Raw genomic sequence first — 25,025 nt, forward strand, 5'->3', positions numbered from 1 at the left:
CAGGAGCTAGCACAAACTGTGCCCTGGAGTCAACCTCGGGGCTCTTCTGGGGATCCAGCAGCAGCGTAGCCAAGGGTGACTGATCCCAGTGCCCAGCAACGTCCCTGGAGCAGCTCCCCCAGGAAGCAGGCAGAGCCCAGCTTTCCCTTCCTGACGCACCAAGACCCGGTAACGAGGTCCCCTGGGCAGGGCAGGTGCTGCTGGGGGAAGTTTGTGTGTCAGGAAATGCAGAGTGATCGGTGTTTATTTGCGGTGAGCCCCGGTGTGCAGCGAGGGCAGGCTGAGCCCCAGGCGGCGCACTGGGAGCGACAGGCAGGGTTTGGCCTGGGGGGAGGGCTCTGCCCGGAGTCTGTTGGAGTGCTGGCTGCTGGCAGCTCTGTGCCAGCCCTTGTCCATGCAGCCTGGCAGCCCCGGGCTGTCCCCGCTGCTCCCGCTGCTGAGCCGCCTGCGGGGGGGAGCAGTTACAGGGGAGGAAGGGCAGGAACCCGCCCCAGCCCCTTGCTCTGGCTCCTACTCACCCACTGTCCTGCCTGCTGGCTGCCCTGAGGAGCTGGGACCCCAGCTGGGCCTGTGGGATGAGCTGGGGAAAGGAAGAGAAGGTGAAATTTCCCCCCACCAGCTTCAGCTCCAGTCACGTCCCTTGGCCACCACAGCTGGTGGCACAATGGGCACAGTGATGGAAAGGAGCTGGAACCAGCCCCGGGCACCTCAGGCAACACCAGTTAAACCACAGCAACCTCCCAGCAGCATGAGGGGCTTGGGTTCGGCCCTTCCAGGGTCCCCAAAGGATGCCTGGGGGCCAGGGGGTGGTTTTGGGGCACCCAGCTCACCTTGAGCACGCCCTGCTCTGCTGCTGCCTTCACCTTGGCCAGCAGAGCCTCCAGCTGGGTGTTCTCCCTCTCCAGCACCTCAATCCTGATCTTGTTGGCCTGGAGCTGATTCTTCATGTCCTCTGTTAAGTTCCCACTGCCTGCAGACAAAATCCAACAGAGCCCAGCCTGCTGCTGCCTGTCTGCTCAGAGGTGTGGGCACCCCTCCTGCCCGCCCCGGGCACGGAGCAGTGGCACAGCTGGGACCCCAAGCCCTGTGGGCAAAGGGAGCTCTGCCATGTCCTGGCCCTGCTCAATGTCCTGGCCCTGATGTGGGAGGCACAGAGGCACATTGGGATGGTCACAGCTTCACAGGGGTCTGAGCCCTTCCTGGGTGTCAGTGGGAGTGTCTGGGGCCAGCAGGATCCCCTGGGAGCTCTGGAAACCCCAAGGCACAAACCCATCTGCTCCCTTACTCTCAAACTGCATCTCAGTGGGCGTGTGGAGATCAGGGAAGAACACCAGGAGCCTTTCCCGCTCCCTCAGCTCCTGTGCCTGTTCCTGCAGCTGGGATGTGTTGGCCTGTAGCTCCAGGATGGATTGCTCCAGGGATTGCTTCTCCTGCTGCAGTGTGTCCAGCAGCTCCTGCAAGGCACAGCAGGGAGGAGATGAAGTTTGCAAGAGTGAGGACTCAGCCCCTCATGGAAGGCTCCCACCCTTCCCTGATGATAAGGATGTCCTGTGGCAGATGGAAATGGAAAACATGCAGGGTTCTAGCTCTGAGATCCCTGTGTGTGCTGGGAGCAGGAGCACCAACCACAAAGTGTGGAGCGTGTCCAGGTGTCCAAGAACAGAACACTGGAGATGTGGAAACACCTCAAATGTCCCTTCCTGCTGCTCCCCTCTGCCCTGACTCAACCAGAGCCTTGTCTGGCACAGGGTGGAGGGAGAGGCCTCTTCCCCAGGGAATCCCATGAGGACGTGGCCATGTGGCAATGCCACCCTGGGTCCCAGAGTGCCCCTCCTGGGACAGCTCTGGCTGTGGGTGTGGGCAGGGCAGTGTGTGCCTGTCTGTGGCAGCCCTGTGGCACAGGCTTGTGACAGTGTTCACAGGGGTCTGAGGATGAGGGAGGAGATGAGGATCTGACCCCATGTTTCAGAAGGCTGATTTATTATTTTATGATATATATTACATTAAAAAAAATATATAATAATATAATATAATATAATATAATATTATATTATATTATATTATATTACATTACATTATATTATATTATATTATATATATTATATATATTATATCATCTATACTAAAAGAATTGAAGAAAGGATTTCATCAGAAGGCTGGCTAAGAATAGAAAAAGAAGGAATGATAACAAAGGTTTGTGGCTCGGACAAAGAGCCCGAGCCAGCTGACTGTGATTGGCCATTAATTAGAAACAACCACATGAGACCAATCACAGATGCACCTGTTGCATTCCACAGCAGCAGATAACCACTGTTTACATTTTGTTCCTGAGGCCTCTCAGCTTCTCAGGAGCAAAAATCCTAAGGAAAGGATTTTTCAGAAAATATCCTGGCTACACAGGCTGTGTCCCACACCTGGGCACCAGCCCTCACCTGCTGTTCCTGGAGCTGTTTCCCACTCTGCTGCTGGCTCTGCTCCAGCTGCTCTGCCAGCCGGGCCTTGTCCTCCTCGGCCTCTCCCAGGCTGGCCTGCATCTCCTCCAGCTCCCTGTCCAGGCTGTCCAGCTGCTGCAGCAGGGTGCTCTGCTTGGCCTGCAGGGACTGTGCTGGGGGTGAGCCCGTGTGGGGCTCTGCCCCATTCCCCACAGCCCTGCCAGGCTCTGGCTGTACCTCCTCGTGCCGGAGCAGGCTCTCCACATGGACCTTCTCCTTCTCCAGCTGCACCCTGCTGGCACTCAGCTCCTGCTCCAGCTGCACCCTGGTGGCACTCAGCTCCTGCTCCAGGCTGTCCTTCTGGCCTGTGAGCACCTGCACCTTCTCCTCCAGCTCCAGCACCTGGCTCCGGGCCACCATTGTGGTGCTCACCTCCTCCAGCAAGGTGGTCTTGGAGAGCTCTGGGGAGACAGAGCCACCATGGCCCAGGCTGGGCAGGGCAGAGAGGCTGGAGGAGCATGGAGGGGATGGGAGGGATGGGGGTGCTCAGCCTGGAGAAGAGAAGGCTCCAGAGAGAGCTTAAGAACCCTTTCCAGTGCCTAGAGGGGCTCCAGGAGAGCTGGAGAGGGACTGGGGACAAGGGATGGAGGGACAGGACACAGGGAATGGCTCCCACTGCCAGAGGGCAGGGATGGATGGGATATTGGGAATTGGGAATTGTTCCCTGGCAGGGTGGGCAGGCCCTGGCACAGGGTGCCCAGAGCAGCTGGGGCTGCCCCTGGATCCCTGGCAGTGCCCAAGGCCAGGCTGGACATTGGGGCTGGAGCAGCCTGGGACAGTGGGAGGTGTCCCTGAAGGTGTCCCTGCCATGGCAGGGGTGACACTGCATGGACTTTAACGTCCCTGCCCATCCAAACCAGTCCATGATTCTGTGGTTCAGGGGCACCCCATGCCCTGCACAGGCCCTGGCAAAGGGAGGCAGGTCTGACAGGAGACCTGTGAGCCCCCCAAACCTCCCCCAGCATCAGCCCCCTCTGGCACTGGGTGATGTTGGGGTGTTGCTGTGAAGGAGGCCCATCTTCTCCCATCCCCACAGCTCCACAGCCTGGGGGTGCTGGGGGCTGCAGGGCTGTGACACACTTGTGAGGCCAGGGGGAGGGGGGTGTGTGAGCCCTGGGTGAGCTCCTTACCCAGCTCCTGCACAGCCGCCTCCTTCGCTGCCAGCTCCTCCTTCAGGGCTGAGAGTTGCTCCTCCAGCAGAGCAGCTCCTAAACCAGCACAAAAACCCTCTCATTAATCAGTTCCTCAAAAACAACCAAACCAAGGGGCAGCAAGCAGTCACACCAAAGAGTTTTCATCCAGTGACAGGACACACACAACCAGCTCCCACTGCCCAGGACTGGGCTCACAGCAGGGAAAATCCCCCAGCACCTACAAGAAGCCCTGATGGTGGTGATGGGGCCAAAATTTGTCCATGGACTCTGTTCTTCTTCTTGCAAATGCCCCTGGGCCTGGGAGGGTGTCAACCCAGGACAGAGGCATGCTTGGAACAGCTGGGAACAGCTGGGAACAGCTCTGTACCTCTCCTGAGCTCATCCTTTTCCTCCTCCAGCCTGGCCACAGCCTTGGAGTGCTCCTTTTCCTTGGCTTTCAGGCTCTGCTCAGCTGCCTTCTGCTGCTCTGCTTGGATGCTCTTCTCTGCCTGCAGCTTCCTGGAGAAGTCCTCAACCTGTTTCTGCAGCTTGTCCTTCTGCTTGCCCATCTGCTCCAGCTCAGCCCTCACGGGGTTGAGCTGCTGCAGCAGCCCCTGGAGGTGTTTGTTGATGCGGGACAGGTCCTTGCTCTGCTCCGAGGCCCAGTAGCTCATGTCTGCTGCAGAGAGGTTCCTTCTCCCTGTGCCGTCCTCCAGCACCTCCTGGAACTTGCTGAGAGCTGAAGGGATGTTCTGGCTCTGGCAGATGCTGGTGATGGCTCTGCCCACCTGGTGGAGGCTGGCCTGGGCGCTGGAGCAGCTGTCACAGGAGCCAAGGGGTGACCCCGGGGTCTGTGTGGGGACACTGCGGGTGCTCAGAGCCGGGCTGGGGCCAGCCCTGGGCTGGGCACTGGGATCTGGGCACACAGAACTGGGCTGGGCATCCTCTGAGGCAGCTCCTGAGTCCAAAACTTCTGGCAAGATGGATTTCAGGTGCTCCTGCTGACATTTCCCAACCTGGGGAACAGAGGGTGGAGGGGATTGCTGTGTGGGGATCTCCCACCTGCAACCCTTCTCCCGAGGGAGAGAGCGCAGAACAAAACCAGAGCCTGGATCAGAGTGGAAATGACCCATAAAAGCCTAAATCAGGTGTGGAGATGGGACAGCAATGCAGCCAAGGGACAGTGACTAAAGGGAAGCCTCGGCAGCAAAACCTCCTCCCCAACTCCCCACCATCCCTTCTGTCCCACCCCTGGTTTTGCCCTCCTGGATTGTTGTGAGGCTTTTCCATGAGAAAGATCATTTTGGGGAAAATAAAATGCCAGACAGGTTGTTTTTACCACCACTTATTTCACTGTCTTGAGGCAGCTCAGATCCACAGTGGGACCAGCAGAGCTGCAGCATTTTGGCAGTGGGAGAATATTTATTTCCCAAGCTCTGGAGGCAGCCCAGCTCACTCATCCCAAAATCTGGAGTTGGACGGATGCAGTGGAGGGAAGAGACTCGGGCTGGGAGGGGACAGATGTGTGACACAGGGGCAGCACCCAGAGGCTGCACGCACATCTGGCACATCTGGCGTGGCGAGAAGCACCACGATCCAAATGCGAGGAGGGGAGTGACTCAGCTCATGGGACGTCCCCAGTTGTCCCAGCCCAGATGTCCCACCTGGTCGCGGAGCTGCTGGCAGAGGGCGCCGAGTTTCAGCATGGAGCTCCAGAAGGTCCTGGCCGTGAGCCCCGCGGACATGCCGGGTCCCGGGCCCCGCGGCGCCGGCACCGCCCGCCCGCTCAGCAGCGCCTCGGCATAGCCCGTGAAGCTCTGCAGCAGCAGCAGCAGCCTGGGAAAGGGGAAACACGGTGGGAATGCGGGCTGGGACCCCTCCCATCACCCAGACAGAGTGATGGTCCCTGTGTCCCTCCCAGCTCAGGGCATCCCCTCGTTCTATGGAGTCTTTGGGATGCTTTGTTCCCCATTGTTGAAGATTGCAATGCAAGATGTTTTCCATTCCCATCTGTATGGCAGATTACCTTTGTCAAGTGGGCAGTTTGCCTTATCTCTCTCTCTGAGTGACCACAATCACACCTCCCTGGGAGGGGACATTGCTGATAACAGCTATTGAATGTCCCTGCATGGCTGATAAGAACGACAGCATCCCATTGGGAGATGTGAGCCCAGAGGGAGGAGCCAAGCATTCCTACCCAGGTATAATCCAGAGGTTCTGAGACACCAGCACGGCTTCTCCACTGGATTCCCCAGAGGAACAGCAGCTGCCTCTCCTTCCACTGGATCTTCAGAGGAAGAATACATCCTTCTCTACAGGATCCCTGCTCCAGCAGAACCACCCCTGACACTGCAGGAGGGCTGAGCCACAATTCCAATGGGACTGCCACCAACACCCTGACCCACAAGGTGTCAGGTTGGGTTCTGACTCTGGCAGTGTTGTTCTAGTGTACTGCATTGTTTATTTTATCCTTTTATTTTTCTTCCCTATTAAAGAACTGTTATTTCCTGCTGCCACATTTTTGCCTGAGAGCCCCTTAATTTAAAATTCATAGCAATTCAGAGGGGTGGAGAGGGTTTACATTCTCCATTTCAGGGGAGGCTCCTGCCTTCCTTAGCAGACTCCTGGCTTTCCAAACCAAGACACCCATGTATTTCCACGGTGCCAGCACCACAGCCTCATGCCCTGCTGAGCTTTAAAACCCAAATCCTTTCCCTGCTTAGGGCTCCCAGCACAAAGTGGCCACAAAGAAGCAGAGCCAGAGGTAGAGCAGATGGGACAGGCTGGTTAAACTGCCTCCCAAACCTTGGAAACACTTGGACACAGCTGCATCAGCAGTCCAGGGAGGCCAAAGCCCCTTTACAGTCTGAAATAAATACAGCTCTGGTTTAAAAGATGAGCCATTCCCACTGAGATGTTTGGCCTAAAGTCAGGATTTGCAGCAGCAGGATGCAGGAGGGTGCCATTGGTTCTCCCAGGACTGTCCTGGCATGGATCACTGCATGGAGCAGCCACTTCCCAGAGGCTGTGATTAAGCTCCCCCCAAAGATTTGGGGTACCTGTGCTGCTGTAAATCCTGATTTTAGGGCCAACAGCTTGGTGGGAATGGCTCATCTTTTAAACCAGAGCTGTATTTATTTCAGACTGCAAAGGGGCTTTGGCCTCCCTGGGCTGCTGATGCAGCTGTGTCCCAGTGTTTCCAAGGTTTTGGGAGGCAGTTTAACCAGCCTGTCCCATCTGCTCTACCTCTGGCTCTGCTTCTTTGTGGCCACTTTGTGCTGGGAGCCCTAAGCAGGGGAAAGAGTTGGGTTTTAAAGCTCAGCAGGGCATGAGGCTGTGGTGCTGGTACTGTTCATTATGGAAATACATGGGGAACAAAGCATCCAAAAGATTTCATAAAACCAGGGGATATCCTGAGCTGGAAGGGACCCAGGGATCATCCAGTCCAACTCCTGGCCCTGCACAGACACCCCAACAATCCAAGCTTGTGCCTGAGAGCATTGGCCAAAGGCTCCTGGAGCTCTGGCAGCCTCGGGGCCGTGATGTGGCACTTGGTGCCATGGGTTAATTGATAAGGTGCTGTTATGTCACAGATTGCACTTGATGATCTCCAAGGTCTTTTCCAACCCAGCTGATTATTCCCTGGGGAACATGTGATTATTCCCTGGGGAACCTGTTCAGTGCCTGAGCACCCTCTGAGGGAAGAACCTTTTCCTGATATCCAGCTTAATCTCCCTGGCACAGCTCCAGCCACTCTTTGAATCCCATTTCTGGTCACAGAGATCAGAGCTGTACCCTGGAGGAGCTGCAGCCCCACTGAGCTCTGACCTCAGTGTTCTCTGTTCCAGCTGAACACATCAGGTGCTTTCACCCTCAGCCCTCATTTGGATGCTCTCTAATTAACAACTTTGAGTTCTCCCTGTGCTGAGGCGCCCAAAAGCTCCTCCAGGATTGAGATAACTTGTCACAGACATCTTTTGTGAAAAATCCTTTCTTCAGGATTTTTCCCCTTTCTGAGAAGATGTGGCCTCAGCAACATATGTAAACAATGGTTATCTGCTGCTGTGGAATGCAGCAGGTGCATCTGGGATTGGTCTTCTGTGAATGTTTGAATTTACTGACCGCACATGGCAGGGCTGTTCTTGCTTTCTGCCTGGACACAGAACTTTGTTATTGATTCCTTTTCTATTCTTAGCTTGCTAGCATTCTGAGAACTTTTCTCTCTATTCCTTTTAGCATAGTCTTAATGTAATATATATCATAAAATAATAAATCAAGCCTTCCGAACATGAGGTCAACATTCTCGCCTCTCTCTTCATCCTGCAACCCTTGCAAGCCCTATACCAATAACTCAGCAGGTGGGACACAGCTGCCCTTCTCACCTGTCAATGAGCAGCTCCAGCAGCACCACGTGTGCGTGCTGGCTGAACTCGGGCTCGCTGTCGCTGTGCCGGTAGCGCTGCAGCAGCACGGCGATGTCCAGCTCGCAGGACACCTTGTCGGGGAATTTCCACGAGGGGAAGCGCACGGCGCCGGCCCGCGAGCACACGTCGGCGATGGCGGCCTGCAGGTCGCGCAGGTCGGCCCGCAGGCTCTCCATGCAGCCGCGGTGGCCCAGCAGGTGCGCCATGGTGCGGGCCGGGCCCGGGAACAGCGGGGCCACCAAGCCTGGGGTGCAGGCAACGCCCTACCGGGACAGGCTGCTGGAGTAACCCCTGGGCCCGGCGGCCTCCAGGAGCGCTGGGGAACCGGAGGGAACCGGGGCTATCGGGGCAATCAGCAGCAACCGCGGGGCCGGGACTGTGTTAGGCCTCGGCGTCCCAGCCCTGTCGCCATGACAACCGCGCCCCCCTCGCGCCGCAGTGGTGCATTCCTGTTTGGTACCGCTCCCCCCCCCACCGGACTCTAATGGTACATCCAACATCGGGCTCACTCCCTGTGCCCGCCCACTTCCCGCCGGCGTTGCGTCACTTCCGGCGCGCACGCGCGGCACAGCGCCCGCCGCCGCCATTTCGCCCCAGTCGGTGCCGCCGCCGCCGCCGCCGCTCCGGCCCCGGCCCCGGCCCCGGCCCCGCCCGGCCCTCGATCCGCCCCGCCCGGCGCGGAGCCCCCGGCACCGGCCCCGCCATGCCCGCCGGACCCGTGCAGGCTGTGCCCCCGGCGCAGCCCGCGCCTCCCGCAGAGAGCAAACCGGTGAGGGAGGGGAGGGAGCGGGAATGGCGCGAACCGTGAGGGGGGAGCGGGGCCCTCACGGACCGGGCCGGGCCGGGCCGGGCCGGGCTGGGGGAGCTGCGGTTTGGTCCAGAGCACTGCACTGACCCCCGTGCCCCGCTCCGGTGAGACCCCACCGCAGAGCTGCCCCAGCCCTGGGACCGGCACAGGAGGGACCTGGAGCTGCTGGAGAGAGCCCAGAGGAGGCACCAGAGATGCTGCAAGGGCTGGAGCCAGGCTGGGAGAGCTGGGGGTGCTGACCTGGAGAGGAGAAGGCTCCAGGGAGAGCTCAGAGCCCCTTGCAGGGCCTGAAGGGGCTCCAGGAGAGCTGCAGAGGGACTGGGGACAAGGGATGGAGGGCCAGGACACAGGGAATGGCTCCCAGTGCCAGAGGGCAGGGCTGGATGGGATATTGGGAATTGTGCCCTGGCAGGGTGGGCAGGCCCTGGCACAGGGTGCCCAGAGCAGCTGTGGCTGCCCCTGGATCCCTGGCAGTGCCCAAGGCCAGGCTGGACATTGGGGCTGGGAGCAGCCTGGGACAGTGGGAGGTGTCCCTGCCATGGCAGGAGTGGGATGAGCTCCAGGTTGTCTTCCCATCCAAACCATTCCAGCATTCCTTGGGTCCTGCTGGGGCTGGGCAGGAGCTGAGCCCTTCCCTGGCAGTTCCCAGGGCCTGGGGGAGCTGCCCTGGCTGCAGGAATGATGTGAGGAAGGATTGAAAGTCTGAGGGAGCGTGGCAGGGCTGTGTGTCCCAGCATCCTTCCAGATCCTTTCTCCCTTGGCCGTTTCATGTTCTTTGCAGCCTGAGATGGGAATATTCATCCCTCATGCATTCCTGAGATGGGAATTTAGCTCCCACAGGGCTGGAGCTGCTGTCCTGGCTCTCACACAGCAGCATCAGCACCCTTGGAGCTGACAGGGAGCTGCTCTCACTGGGAGCCTTGGAAAATTGGGATTCTCCCCTAAAAACCCAGAGGCTTTTATGCAGAGATGTTACCAAGGCAACTTGGCATTGCTGTTAAATAAAATATCTCGAGTGTGGTGCTGCCCCATCCTTCAGCTCCTCAAGATGATGTTCTGAGGGAGTGGGAATGAAAACTAGAAATGTTCCTGGTGCCTTTCTCTTAACACACTTTGGTAGGGTTGTATTTATGGAATAGTTTGCAATGAGAGGGACCTCAAAGCCCACCCAGTGCCACCCCTGCCATGGCAGGGACCTTTCCCACTGTCCCAGGCTGCTCCAGCCCTGCCCAGCCTGGCCTTGGGCACTGCCAGGGACCAGTTTGGCCTGAGATCATTCTCTGGCTTGGATTCTCCATGGGTTTTAAGTTATCCCTGGATTTTAAGTTATCCCTGACTGTCCCTGTTAGGATTATAAACATTTCCAGCAGATCTGTCCTGGTTTATAACACCTTCTTTTGGAAGCTGCCTGGTGAGGAAAGAGAAGCAGCATCTTTAGTGTCCTGCAAAAGCAGCTCCTGGTTTTACAGAGCCATCCACAGGGAAGGTTCTGGGATTTTAGTTTGGATCCTCCTGTAGCATCAGAAAAACTCTGTGTTGGAGAATTTCTCTTCAAAACAGCTTCTGTTGCAACCACAATGGTTTTAAAAGCTGTGATTTATTTAATGTGGAGTTAATAACTCAGGTCCCACAGGCCCCTGGGAGGATACAGAACTTGCACAGCTGGTGAGGAATGATGAATTATTGCTGGAAATGTCACTGGAGACTCCTGGCTCAGCATTTAAATACAGCCCTGGGGTCAAGGCTGATACAGTGAAAATTGTTGTGCTTCCCATGGAGGCACCTTCCTTGTCCTGCTGTCCCTGAGAATCCAGGGAATTGGTGGGGTGGGTGATCCAGATTCTTCAGCCAGCTCAGTGCTGAGGAGGAGGAGGATGGATGAAGGTTTCTGTGTGCCATTGGGAGTGTTTGGAATGCCTGATCCTGACACCCCTTCACCTTTTGCAATGAATTTATCTTTATTACAGCCAGAAGAGGAGCCTAAAGAGGAGGCAGCCCCAGCCAAGCCTGTGGTGGGGATCATTTACCCTCCCCCAGAGGTCAGGAATATTGTGGACAAGACTGCCAGCTTTGTAGCCAGGTGAGTGGCACTGCTGGTGTCTCTTGCTCCTGCCATTTTCATCCTCCTGCTGCTCAGTGCAGCCCTAGAAGCTGAGGCAGGTCCCAGTTCTGTGGTTTTGCATGAAGGATTTTAAGGACTGAGACTGGAAAAGAAACAATATTCTACTGAAGGGGGTGTAAGACACCCTTTGCTGGAGAAACTGATAGTAAATAAATAAAATTCTTGTTCAAATGTGCAGTGGGTGATGCCATAACTGGGTAATAGGGCCTGTTCTGAATGGGAAACCAAATTCCAGGTGCAAAGGGAGCCTTGGATGTGTTTTAGTGCTAAAATGTGGGGTTTGGTTTCAGAGAATTCCTAACTGCTGCTCCCTTATTGTGTAACTCATCTCCAAAGTGCTGCCAAGGAGTGTTGGCTGCTTCTGTGCATGAGGGACTGTGTTTATCCCTCGGGATTGCAGAGCCCTCCTCTTTTGGAGGAGGTGGAATGTCTAAATGAGGCTGGGAGATATCCAGAGGATTGGAGAGCAGCACCCTGTGGCAGCTGGGAGTTTTCTCAAACTGCTCTGAAATAGCTGGCTTGTGCTTCAGGTGCGAGGAGGGGGTGGCACCTGGGCTGGGGCTCCTGAATGCAGCACTCTGGGCTGCTCAGGCCCTGCACTGGCTGATGTTTATTGCATTTTCCTTCTGGAACTGAAATTAGTCTTGAGAACTTGTTAATAGAGCAGATAAAATTGATGTAGTAACTTGTAAGCTTCATGCTTCATGACTGTAAAGTTCAGTCAGTGGTGGAAATGACCTTTGAGTGCAGACACAACTGTGGAGCAGTTGTGAGTGTGAATTTTTAATATTCACATTAAAGACAGAATTAAAAGGACAATTGTATCCAACCTGTGTGTGTCCAACTGCTGAGAGAGAGAAACTCCTCTCATGTGAGAGAGAAAATGATCTTCCAGGGGCTGGTGCCTCAACATGTCCTAGTCTGAAAGAAACATTTACCCTTGAGTTGATGATGATCTGAACAATTTTTCTTCTTGCTCCCCAGAAATGGTCCAGAATTTGAAGCCCGAATTCGTCAGAATGAAATAAATAACCCCAAGTTCAACTTCCTGAACCCCAACGACCCCTACCATGCCTACTACCGGCACAAGGTCAGCGAGTTCAAGGAGGGCAAAGCCCAGGAGCCCTCAGCTGCCATCCCCAAGGTCATGCAGCAGCAGCAGAGTGCCCAGCAGCAGCTCCCTCAGAAGGTGAGGGTTCCTTTTCATCCCCCTGGGGAAGAGTTTGGTCACTTTGGAGTGCTGTCACAGCCTGGGGTTGAGGAGGAAGCTTGAAAGTCAAGAAGGAGCAGTGGTTGTACAGTTGTCAAAATGGCAGCTCTGACAGGCTTGGAGTTGAGTGTCTGGGCTTTGTTTTGATGCAGATGTGCATCTCCCAGCTGCTGTTAACTGAAAGCTGTTTGAAACTGCCAAATACAGTTTAATTGGTGCATGTTAATTAAGTTAGCTCTGTGTTGACTTACAAAGTACTTACTCCAGGGATCACTTGGAATGTGGCAGAAGCAAGCCTTGGGAATCCCTTGCAGTTCTGTTTGGCCTTGTTGCATGCAGTTTTGGAGAAGGATCAACCTCCCCTTAAAACTTGGGGTACAAAATGCTGCTCACCTTGTTCAGCTGTGCCTTTAAACATTCTGGGTGGGAAAAGGGCATGGAGTGAATCCAGGGCTTTTCCATGCTTGGCATGGCCAGCAGCCACACTGCTGGCCCTGGGAGGCCTGTAGCAAAGTCCTGATACATTCTAGATTTGTTTGTTGTTGGGACAATATTTTTAATAATAAATTATCCCTGATGGTTTCTCATCCTTTCATCTGCCAGGATGGAAACTGGCATTGCTTTCCTGCAGCAGCTGGAGGAAAAAAAATATTCTCCTCTGAGTGTTTGGTGTCTGTTCCTTGCAGGTGATGCCTCAGGTTTTAGCTTTTGTATTTTTCAGATTATGTTCCGCTTTAGTGTGTAAGTCTAGGCTTCATAGTATGGGATGGTGAGCTCTCTGCACAGAGCAGGGAGACAAAACAATTCCTTCTCTAGCTGGGGACCAGGGACAAATGATCCAAATCTCAGGCCCAAGATCACAAACAACGTGGGCTGGAGAGAGAAAACAAGAAGGATGGGACTGCATGGGCTAAAGCTGGAATTGGACAATTAACTCCAATGTGCAAATGGAGCAAGATTTATGAAATTGAGAGATCTCTTGACCTGTTGTCCATTTTGTGGCCATTTTGGGTTGTGCTGCCCAAGGTGGGCAGAATCCCTACTTTATCCTTTAGCCCTGTCTTCTCAGGAGTTCACAGTTTATTGCAGCCCTGAGACACGTGAACAGTCTCTGTTTCAGCCTGCACGCTCAAAGAATGAGTCAGAGCTCTTCAGGTCTCAGTCTCACAGTTGTTCATTGTATGTTATCTAGAAAAATTTTTCTCCTGTCCAGCCAAGGTCCCCTCAGCAGGACAGCCAGGGGCACTGTGCCTGCCCCAGGGCTGTGTTATCTCTTTATACTACAAACTGTGTATAACATGTTTGCAATTACCTCCCAATACCTATCACCTATGTTAGACAGTGAGTTTCTATTCTAAACCAATCCCAAAGTGCCGACATCACAGCAGAAGATGGAGGTAGAGAAGAGCAAGGGCTGGACACGCCCAAGTCCCTCCATCTTGTCCCCAAAACCCCTATTCTAAAAATCCCAAAAAACCCCAAGTCCCTCCATCTTGTCCCCAAAACCCCTATTCTAAAAATCCCAAAAAACCCCAAGTCCCTCCATCTTGTCCCCAAAACCCCTATTCTAAAAATCCCAAAAAACCCCAAGTCCCTCCATCTTGTCCCCAAAACCCCTATTCTAAAAATCCCAGAAAACCCCAAGTCCCTCCATCTTGCCCCCAAAACCCCTATTCTAAAAACGCCAAAATCTACTTTTTCACCTAGTGATAATTTTATTGTTACACTACTTGCACTTCTGTGGCTTTCAGGTCTTCATACAAAGCTGGTAATTTGCTCCATGGGTCACAATCAAACCCACAGCTGTTCTGGGCTGTGTGCCAGGGTCTCTGAGCCCCTGGCAGGGTCCTGGCACCCAGAGGGATGCCCTGAGCTCCGACACTGTGTGGCTCTGTTCCAGCCCAGCCTGCCAAGGCACCCCAGGAGGTGACAGGGCTGTGTGCTGTCCCTGCAGGTGCAGGCCCAGGTGATCCAGGAGACCGTGGTTCCCAAGGAGCCCCCGCCCGAGTTCGAGTTCATCGCGGACCCTCCGTCCATCTCGGCCTTCGACCTGGACGTGGTGAAGCTCACGGCGCAGTTCGTGGCGCGCAATGGGAGGCAGTTCCTCACCCAGCTGATGCAGAAGGAGCAGAGGAATTACCAGTTTGATTTCCTGCGCCCCCAGCACAGCCTCTTCAACTACTTCACCAAGCTGGTGGAGCAGTACACAAAGGTACTTGCACAAAGGTGCTCCAGGCAGGGGATTCCTTCCCTGGAGTTCAGAGGGCTGATGGAGCCCTACAAACCAGCCAGGCTGGAAATATCCAGGAATCCATCCTTGAAATCCTACTCTTCAGAGAGGATATTGTGCTGAACACAGTGGGCTGTCACCTAAATGTACCACACACTATTGTCATCTCAACAAAGTTTGTTTTCTTTTTTTTTTTTAACCTGGAGAGTAATTGGAAGTTTATATAATAATATATAATAATAATTGGAAGTTTATGTAATAATGTATAATATAATCTATTATATTATATTCTAATATAATATTAGAATATAATATATTCTAATAGAAAAGAATATGTATAAGTTTATTATTATATAAATATTATTTATATAATAATAATTGAAAGTTTATATAAGAATATATTGTATTACATAATTATATTATATAATAATTTTATAATATAATTATATATTATATAATATATAAATATAAAGATATAATATTTATATACCTTTAATATTTATTTATTTTATTTATATATAATATAGATTAAAATTAATATAGTATATATGATATATAATATGATATATGATATAATATATAATATAATATCACATCATATAATATATAATAGAATATAATATATATTATATATTATATATTCTAATATATGAAAATAATATATTCTAATATATATAAGAATATGTATAAGTTTATATATTTTATATAAATATTATTTATATAATAATAATTGGAAGTTTATATAATAGAAGTTTATATAATAATATATTGTGTTATATAATTATATTATATCATAATTTTATAATATAATTATATATGCTATAATATATAAATATAATATATAATATTTATTTTATTTATATATAATATAATGTAATATAATGATAATATAAATTGGAAATTTGTATTTTAAAAGGCAGGGATGACCAGTAAGTAGTGAGAGGGCTGCAGTAGAATAAATAGGATATAGCCCTGGGGGTCTGCTGGTATTTTTAGCAGCGTGGAAAGGAAATAATGGCTCTGAAAGAGGCTTTGGCACAAAGAACTGTCACCAACTGTCATGCAAAATGTGTTTCAGATCTTGATCCCACCAAAGGGCTTGCTCCTCAAGCTCAAGAAGGAGGCTGAAAATCCCAAGGAAGTCCTGGATCAGGTATTCAAGAAAAAAATTGAAAAAATGCTGAAGCATTTTGGTTATGTTTTGAATTTTTTTCTCTTTGCATGTTTTTGGCTTGTTGGCAGCAAACAGAGAATAAAATGGCTGTGTCACTTGCTGTCACTCGAGTACAGGGGGCTCAGAGTTGCTTTAAGCTGCAGCTGGTGTTGGTATTGGGGGTAGTTTGTGGCAGCACAGAGATCCTGCACGAGCCCATTTCCAAGTGCTTACAGAGTGGAATCCTGGAATATCCTGAGTGGGAAGGATCCCAGCACCCAGCCCAGACCCCCAACAGCCCCACCCTGTCCATCCCTGGCAGTGCTGCCCAAAGGCTCCTGGAGCTCTGGCAGCCTTGGGACCGTGCCCATTCCCTGGGCAGCCTGGGCAGTGCCAGCACCCTCTGGGGGAAGAACCTTGCCCTGAGCTCAGCCTGACACTGCTCCAGCTGTTCTTCCTTTCATTTGCAACCCAGCAGTGGGATGGCTGTGCTGTTCCTTGTCTGACACCAGGCTCTGTCTGCTCCTGCAGGTCTATTACAGAGTGGAGTGGGCCAAGTTCCAGGAGCGAGAGAGAAAGAAGGAGGAGGAGGAGAAGGAGAAGGAGCGTGTTGCTTATGCCCAGATCGACTGGCACGACTTTGTGGTTGTGGAAACTGTTGACTTCCAGCCCAATGAGCAAGGTACTGATGTTAAATGTTGCCAGGAAATGTGTCCTGAAGTGCCATTTTTAGGCAGACATTGGGGTTTACAGCATTTTTATTCTTCAGAGTTGAAGGGAAGAGCCTTACACTGACATTTTGCAGGGCTGTGACCATGTTCACAGGGGTCTGAGGATGAGGGTAGAGATGAGGATCTGACTCCATGTTTCAGAAGGCTGATTTATTATTTTATGATATATATTATATTAAAACTCTACTAAAAGAATAGAAGAAAGGATTTCATCAGAAGGCTAGCTAAGAATAGAAAAATAAAAAATTATAAAAAGGTTTGTGTCTCAGACAGAGTCTGAGCCAGCTGACTGTGATTGGCCATTAATTAGAAACAACCACATGAGACCAATCCCAGATCCACCTGGTTGCATTCCACAGCAGCAGATAATCATTGTTTACATTTTGTTCCTGAGGCCTTTCAGCTTCTCAGGAGAAAAAATCCTAAGGAAAGGATTTTTCATAAAAGATGTCTGTGACACAAGGCTGTTGTTTTTCTCTGGAGTCACTGATGTTCTCCTTGAAGGAAGTCCAGGACTGCAGTAGTGTCCACTACTCCAATTCCACCAGGATACCAGAGCTTGTCCCACTTTCTAGTTGTGCTTCCATTTATAAGTCACTTTATCTTCATGTGTCATGCTGGTGTTTGTATACACTCCATCCATTCCTTTCCTATCCTCTGGCTGCCAAGGATTTTGTTGCCACTGCTTTCTCTTCAAGAATTGGTATTTCTGTCACTGTGTGCTGAGTAATGAAATGGGATAGAGAAACAGAAGCTCTGTTTTCTGCATTGTAGGGAATTTCCCTCCTCCCACCACTCCAGAAGAGCTGGGAGCTCGAATCTTGATCCAGGAGCGTTATGAGAAGTTTGGGGAAAGTGAGGAGGTGGAGATGGAGGTGGAATCAGATGAGGAAGATGAAAAGCAAGAGAAAACAGATGAGCCTCCAGCCCAGCTGGATCAGGACACACAAGTGCAGGATATGGATGAGGTAACTGGACAATAGAATTTTGTCCCCTGAAGTTCATGTGGTTTATAATGGTCCCCACTTTCACTGTAAATAATTCTTCAGTTTCTTGAGGAAATGAAATTTCCCTCTGATGACATCTCCAAACAACCTGTTACTGCTGGAATAAGGTTGTTTTTTTTATGTTTTCCAAGAGAGAAATCCAGTAATCTTGGCACCCAATGGTGTGGATTTTATATTTCTGTGGTTTTAAGTCTTTCAGACTATTTTGTGCCCAGAGTCTGGAGCACTGACAGATGACTCATCTTAGCCTCTGCCCACTGTAAGCTGTTTTTCTGGTAACAGGGAACAAGAGTGTGGTTAACTGTGAGCCCCTGTGCACAGGGCTGCTGTAATGTGGAAGCTGAGGAATATTTGCTTCCTCTTCTGGGGCTGCTGAATTTCTGAATCACGGTCCAGAGGAACCACTGTGCCATAGGTGTCCAAAACAGCTCTGTTGCTTTGAAGCTGCATAATCTGTTCTTAAGCCCTGTGTAGGATATCTCAAAAGAATTTGACCACTGGAACTTGGTTGTGATTTTTGTTTCCTTTTCAATAAGGGGTCAGATGATGAAGATGAAGGTCAGAAGGTTCCTCCTCCTCCAGAAACCCCGATGCCACCCCCACTCCCCCCCACACCAGACCAGGTCATTGTGCGGAAAGATTATGACCCCAAAGGTAAATCAAACTGAAAACCCACCTTTATTTCTTCCTGAACAATCCCAAACCATTTGTTTCTAGCCTGAACCAACGCTGTGCTTTTGTTCTCCTAGCCTCAAAACCGTTGCCACCAGCCCCGGCTCCGGATGAGTACCTGGTGTCTCCCATCACTGGAGAAAAGATTCCTGCCAGTAAAATGCAGGAGCACATGAGGATTGGGCTGCTGGATCCCCGCTGGCTGGAGCAGCGCGACCGATCCATCCGGGAGAAGCAGAGTGATGACGAGGTCTATGCCCCAGGTCAGCCTGAGCACTGACTGCACAGCCCCTCACTGCCCCCCTGAGCAGCACCATCTGCAGTGGAGCTCTGTGTGTGATGCCCTTTCTGGGAGAATGAGATAGAAATGTTTGTCAGCTGTTACTGGCCAGTATCTTTCCAAAAAAACAGAAAGTTGGACTTTAAAAGTCCTTGTGGTCCCTTCTGACTCAGAATACTCTGTGTGAAAAGAGCATCACTCAGCCACTAGGTATCAACTGATAGATCAGTTAGAGGCTTGGTTTTATTCCTTCAGATAAGAATTGCTCTTTTTCCCTCAGGTTTGGATATTGAGAGCAGCCTGAAGCAGCTGGCAGAGCGCCGTACTGATATCTTTGGTGTAGAGGAGACTGCCATTGGTAAAAAGATTGGTGAAGAAGAGATCCAGAAACCAGAGGAAAAGGTAGAGTAGAAATTGGGAATTTGTGTTCAACTGGTTGGAGTTCTTTTTATAGTAGCTCCCTGTAGCATTGTGAATGCTCAGAGACATGAGAGTCTTGAATTTTTTTCTTTCTATCAAGCTGCTCTGTGGTTTCTTTGCAGTCTGGCCAGGTTGGGTTAATTTGATTTATTTTACTCTCTCAGGTGACCTGGGATGGCCACTCGGGCAGCATGGCCCGCACACAGCAGGCTGCCCAGGCCAATATCACTCTGCAAGAGCAAATTGAAGCCATCCACAAGGCCAAAGGACTGGTGCCAGAGGATGACAGCAAGGAGAAGATCGGGCCCAGCAAACCCAATGAGATACCTCAGCCACCCCCTCCTTCCTCAGCCTCCAACCCCCCTGCCAGTGCCCAGCCCATCACATCTGTACCTCGCCCACCCACCGTGAGTTCCTGGGCTCTCAGAAGCCAATTACTGGGGCTGTGGTTAATTAGGGGGGATCCTGATGGAGGGCAAGGGTGGTGGCATGGAAGATGATGTTGTGGGAAGTTTGTGGTTTAAGAGTAGTTTGGAAATATCAGAAGAACGTATTGAACTTGCTGTTTAAAATGGAATATGATATTTAGGTGGAGTTTTTACCTTAGAGGTATCCAAAAGTCTGGGATCAGCTGGGCAGTGGGATTTAGGAGACAGAGAATATGGCTAAGAAAGGGATGGCTGGGGGCCTGTGTAGGTGTAGAGTGATGTTGGACAAAAGCAGCCCAAGGTAAGAAGTGTTGCTATAGGACACAAAAGACCACAATCTCACACCGCTGTTTTCAAGGTCAGTTTATTTTCTGACATTTCTAGTTTTCCAAAAATGACAGTAGATTGGAGGGTGACAGTGCCACTTCTCCAATAACACTAGACAAACTAACAGTCTATCAACTTTCTCCTTTTTTATAAAAGAATACAAAACAATGAGTTATTTACAGAAAGCGTGTAAAAAAGTTCGCTACAAAAATGTTAACATCAGAAAGCTTAGAAAATCTTAAAAAATTAAAGCCACAAGAAGGGATCTGCTGTGAGTCCCAAACAGCAATTTAGCAAAGGAATTAAGTGCCTGGAGGTCTGATCCCACAGCGGGGAGGGAAGGAGGACCCCTTTAATCTGTTAATGAGGTTTCTGTGCTGTTCAGAGCAGCTTGGGTTGCCCATATGGTGGGGCCACCAAGGCTCTCTGCAAGTTTTATACAGCAGAACCCGTGTTTCTGTGTTTCCCTGTTACTTTACCAGGGGCTGTGGGCAGCCTTGGGCATTCCTGCTGAGCAGCCTCACCCTCTCTCCCCAGATGCCTCCTCCTGTCCGTGCCGCCGTGGTTTCTGCGGTGCCCGTCATGCCGCGCCCCCCGATGACGTCCGTGGTGCGGCTGCCCCCGGGCTCCGTCATAGCCACCCCCATGCCCCCCATCATCCACACCCCCCGCATCAACGTGGTGCCCATGCCCCCCTCTGCGCCCCCCATCATGAGCCCCCGCCCGCCGCCCATGATCGTGCCCACAGGTCAGTGCCTTCCGTGGGGAGTTGTTGGGTAATTCCTTTAGGGTGGGCTTTGGTTTGGAGCCTTTTCCCCCTGTGCCCTGGTTCTGCTGTGTAACTGGCACCAAGTTGTGTTGTTAAGAGTCTGGGGGTGTTTGGTATGGCTTACCTAGTCCTGCTTTTGGGCTCAAGGCTCTTCCTGCACCGTAAAGTGCAGGGAGTCCTGTGGTCCCAGGAGCCTGCACGGGTGAAAATTAAGAATGCAGGGTAAGGAGAAGCTGCCAGCACCTCAGTGGGTGTTAGAGCTCCTTACAGAAGCTGCTGCTGCTGAGGAAAAGCTGTTTGCTGGCCCTTTTCCTCATTAGGTGCTTTGAAGTTAAAAAGCATGATGTAAGAAGCAATTCTTCCCTTTTTTTCATCTTCTTTTCTTCCCTAACTGGAGGAGCTGGCACCGCTGCCTGCCAAACTGAGAGCGTGTTCTTTTTCTGCAAGATCTGCAGGAAGCTCTCATGCCTTGTTATCTCTTCCTGGAATGCTTCCCAATATAAGAGCTCTCTGAATGTTTGAAGTTTGCATGTTGCTGTTGGTTGTAACTTCCTCCATGTATTGTGGCATTTATTTTCAGCCTGTGCTGCTCTGCTCAAAGGGTTTTTGTTGTGAGGGGGTGTTTGCTGTGCACTCAGGGGGTGACTGTGGGTTGTGCTGTGTGTCCCCATCCATTGCAGCCTTTGTCCCTGCTCCTCCCGTGGCTCCGGTGCCGTCCCCGGCGCCGATGCCTCCCGTGCACCCCCCGCCACCCATGGAGGATGAGCCAGTCTCCAAGAAACTGAAGAGTGAGGACAGCCTGATTCCAGAGGAGGAATTTCTGCGCAGGAACAAGGTACACGTGTGGCTCAGAGTCCTGGGCTGCTCCACTCCAGCTCCAAACGGGCTGCAAAGCCAATTCCCTGCACAGAGGGGCAAAAATACCTGGCCAGAAAGGGACTTCATGAGGTATCTCCTTTCTCTTGTCATTCCTGAGCAAACCAAACTCCTTTGTCTCTTATTGGGAAGAGCTACACAGGGTGGGATAATGCTGTTCTGTAATTAAGGGCAGTGAGAGGTAGGTTATAATGCAGAGAAGAACTAAAGTTGCTAATGAGCTTTTCAAGAGAGGAGGGCTAAGCTGGAGATGCAAAGAGATTAGAGTATCAGTGCCAGCATGATAGTAGGGTAATGTGGTGTATTCCATAACAAGGTGAGCTAAATGTGAGCCTCCCTTCCTTCCTGAGGAGTGCCAGTGTCACAGGAGGAGCTTTAAATCCTTAGGAAGGGCTGTATGGTTTTTCTGGGAATATTTAAAGTAAAAGAGGAGATTTAAATGGGATACTGGGAAGGAATTGTTCCCTGGGAAGGTGGAGAGGCCCTGGCACAGGGTCAGAGAAGCTGTGGCTGCCCCGTCCTTGGTTGGATGGGGCTTGGAGCACCCTGGGATAGTGGAAGGTGTCCTCTGGCCATGGCAGGGTGTGGGAGTGGATGGACTTTAAGGTCCTTTCCAACCCAAACCAATCTGATTCTGTGGTTTCGTGTGCACAGGGAAGCTGTCTCAGTGCTTCACACCCTCACCTGTGGCACTGTTAGTGCATGTGGTGCTTGATAGATGGCACACAAAAGGAGGAGAAATCCAACCAAATGTTTTATTGTGGGAGCAGTGGAGTAACTTGTAAACACATTTGAGTGTGTTTACTGGGGAACCAAGATATGGAAATGAACACTCAGTCTGGAGCTGTGTTATCACAGCCCTGAGAGCCTTTATCTGTGTTTTCCCATAGGGCCCGGTCACGGTCAAAGTCCAGGTTCCCAACATGCAGGACAAGACAGAATGGAAGCTGAATGGCCAAGTGCTGGTGTTCACCCTGCCCCTCTCAGACCAGGCATGTAGCTCATCCTCCTGCCCTGCCCTGCTCTGTGTGCTGCCTGTCAGAGCAGCACTGGGAGCTCAGCCTGCTCCCCACACTGCAGCCCCACGGGCTGGGGAGCAGGACTGGGACAAAGCTCTGAAGGAGCCCTTTGATCCCCCCAGGTGTCTGTGATAAAGGTTAAGATCCACGAGGCCACAGGGATGCCAGCTGGGAAGCAGAAGCTGCAGTATGAGGTGGGTATAAGGTCTTCAAGTGCTGGTTGTTTCATCAGTGCATTCTCTCGCATGACCTTTTTACAAAGAAAAATTATAATGTATAATTTAATGCACTCTGAGGTACTGGAAGAGCAAAGGGAATGTTTTTGCTGCCTGCACAGCACAGCTGTGACGGTTCTGCCCTCTGTTACAGCAGGACAGGTGATTAAGTCAGTGGATTTTCACGTTGTTGCTGCTGCAGATGAGTCCTCCAAACTTGGTGTGGCTTTCTCTGAAACCAGCCTCTTGTTTTATTAGAGTTTGTTGTTTTCGTTTTTTTTTTTTTTGACATTTAACTGCAGCAGCCTGCTCCCACAGCTCTGCTGTGTGCTCAGGGAGGTGGGCGAGCTTTGGAACCCTGGCAGCTCAGGGAAGGCTTTCTCCAGAACAGGGAAGGGAAGGGCTCACTCTCTCTTCTCTCTCTTCCTCTGGGAGCCAGAGCTGTGAGAAAAGCCCCGTTCCTTTTTAATGACTTATTTCCAGTCATGCATGTGCCCAGGCAGGCACAACCTGCTGCCTAAGCAGTGAACTTTGTGCACTTGTCTCCTCAGAGTTCATCTGTGGGCAGATACTCTGTTAACCCTTAACAAGAAAGGGAGCTGAGCTGATTATTTTTAAGGGAAAATAAAAAAGGTGGGGGGAGAGTGGAACCTGGGTAACTCCCATTGTGGTCACTCTCTATCTGTGTGTTGTAGGAGCCACATTGTCTATATTGGCTGGTTTAGAGGAAAGACTCCCTGCCCATGGCAGGAGGGGTGGATGGGGGATCTTTAGGGTCCCAAACCATTCTAGGATTCTGTACCCACCTCCAGTGTCCACCCTGGACACTGGGATCTCTCTGGGGTCTGCAAAGCCTGGAGTGTTGTCATCCCCCTGCTCGGAGTGCACAGCCAGGAGGGCTGGGATCTGGGTGGGATTCTGTGGGAAGGCAACTCTGGGATTTGTGCTCTGACTGCTCTTTTGTGTTGTTTTTATCCTTTTCTCCTCCCCTCAGGGCATCTTCATCAAGGATTCCAACTCCCTGGCTTATTACAACATGACCAGTGGCTCTCTGATTCACCTGGCACTCAAAGAGAGAGGAGGCAGAAAGAAATAGGAGGTGTGGAGCCCTGAGACGTAACGTGTCCCTGTTGTAACCCCAACCTTCCCAGCCCTGTTTCCATTCTGGCCTTTTGGGGGCTGCATCCACTGCCCCCCAGCAGTGGTTTGAACAGAGAGACTCTGACCCCCACTGATGAGAAGCTGATGGAGCCCCAAAATGTGTCAGAGTAGTGCATAGTCTGTAGTGATCAATGCTTTGCTTGAGTGCAGGCTCTCCCTTGAATCCCCTCGGGAAAAGACATCATCAAGGTCATGCCCAGCTTAGTTTAGATCCATCTTTGAGGGATTTATGGTGGCCAGGAGCATCATCTGTCTGCCCTCAGCACTCACTGCTTCATTTAACCTCCTGCTAATTAAAAACTTCTTCTCCACACACTTATTAACCCCCTTGTTCTTGTTCTTTCCCTGTCTTGGATCTTGTATGGACCCTGACTTGGAAGTTTTTCCTCCCTTGGCATGAGCTTGTGTTGCTGTTCCTGTGATAAAGGAGGTGTGGGTCTGCTCTGGACAGCCTGTGATTTGTTTTAATAAACTTGGAGCTCTCCTTCCTTGGATTTGGGGTTTTTAATGGGGACGTGCCTGGTTTCGGAGCACCCGGATGGGGAAATACACCAGGATTTGTAATTAAGCAGTTTACGATAGGAAATCCTCTTAATTTCTGGGAAAAGCTACAAGAAAAGGGCTTGTTTAGGTTTCCCTGGTGTTCCTCAGTCATTCCTGAAGGAATGCTTATGTGTGAGGGGGGGAAAATACTCTGAACTTAGCAAGAATTTTATTGGAAAATGTGATTTAACAATTATATCCTGCAGCTGCAATCTCTTGGTCCTGGAGAGCATCTGGGTCTGGAAAACAGATGATTCCTGGGCCTTCAGTCAGCATTTGATAGAAACACAACACAGCAAAGTTAATCCATGGAATGAAGTGCCCAGAAAGAGCCAGGTGTCTGGAATTTGGGTACCTCTGTTTTTCTGGGTAACCCAAAGCCATATATTTATTATTATATATATTTGTAGTCATGCTCAGGCAGTATAAGAACATCCTGTTTACCTTATTCCATGCTCAGGAGGGGAGAGAGGGATGAAGCAGGAGGGAAGAGCCTGCATCCTCCTGCCTCTGCTGTGCTCCCCTGGGCTCAGGAGGAAGCCCTGTGCCTGTGGGGCAGGTGGCTGGCACTGGCCCAGCCCAGGTGTTCCCTGGCCACCGTGTCCAGCTGTTGTCTGTGACTGGTCCCCACGTGTCCCTGTCACAGCCTGCTCCCCTCCCTGCTGCAGGAATGCCTGCATGGTGGGTGCAGGCTGCTCCTGCCCTGCAGGAAGGCAGGATAATCACTTCCCTTCTCTCTCCAGAGCCAGACAATAGGTGCAGTCCTGGAGAAAACAGGCAGTGAGCGGGGTTTTCCAGAGCGGATAGAACAAAACTGCCAAGGGAGCTCTGAAATGGAGAAGTTGTGTTTGTATCCGGGGCTGGGCTGGGCTGGGCTGGGCTGTGCTGAAGGTCACCCTGTGTTCCTCCTCCTGCTGTGCTGGGCACCAGGAGCTCCTGGTGGGAGCTGTTCCCTCCGTGCCCTCCATAACAGTTCCAGCCAAGCCCCTTTACCGGCACTCCAGC

The 25,025-nt window shown here is 51.4% G+C and overlaps 2 protein-coding genes across 2 annotated transcripts; one reads left to right on the forward strand and one right to left on the reverse strand.

Annotated features, from left to right (window-relative positions):
• Positions 1–102: 102 nt before the first annotated feature.
• CCDC157 (coiled-coil domain containing 157) lies at positions 103–8,328 on the reverse strand. The gene is made up of 10 exons (XM_054288795.1): positions 8,008–8,328; positions 5,290–5,461; positions 4,014–4,641; positions 3,623–3,700; positions 2,670–2,893; positions 2,433–2,600; positions 1,286–1,454; positions 831–970; positions 519–580; positions 103–445 (listed from the first exon to the last, which is right to left on the reverse strand). The coding sequence occupies exons 1-10, from the start codon at positions 8,253–8,255 to the stop codon at positions 244–246; spliced, it is 2,091 nt and encodes a 696-aa protein (XP_054144770.1). The 5' UTR covers positions 8,256–8,328; the 3' UTR covers positions 103–243.
• Positions 8,329–8,731: 403 nt separating this feature from the next.
• Positions 8,732–23,969, forward strand: SF3A1 (splicing factor 3a subunit 1). Its single transcript, XM_054288664.1, has 16 exons — positions 8,732–8,818; positions 10,825–10,937; positions 11,964–12,168; positions 14,144–14,401; positions 15,498–15,572; positions 16,104–16,254; positions 17,078–17,271; positions 17,847–17,964; positions 18,060–18,245; positions 18,543–18,664; positions 18,847–19,089; positions 19,975–20,185; positions 20,887–21,041; positions 21,973–22,074; positions 22,224–22,295; positions 23,311–23,969. The coding sequence occupies exons 1-16, from the start codon at positions 8,753–8,755 to the stop codon at positions 23,410–23,412; spliced, it is 2,373 nt and encodes a 790-aa protein (XP_054144639.1). The 5' UTR covers positions 8,732–8,752; the 3' UTR covers positions 23,413–23,969.
• The last annotated feature ends 1,056 nt before the right edge of the window (positions 23,970–25,025 follow it).

Source organism: Melozone crissalis, unplaced genomic scaffold (genome assembly GCF_028551555.1).
Source record: "Melozone crissalis strain CALT ecotype California unplaced genomic scaffold, PUWL_Pcris_2 ptg000063l_1, whole genome shotgun sequence".
NCBI classification, from domain to species: domain Eukaryota; kingdom Metazoa; phylum Chordata; class Aves; order Passeriformes; family Passerellidae; genus Melozone; species Melozone crissalis.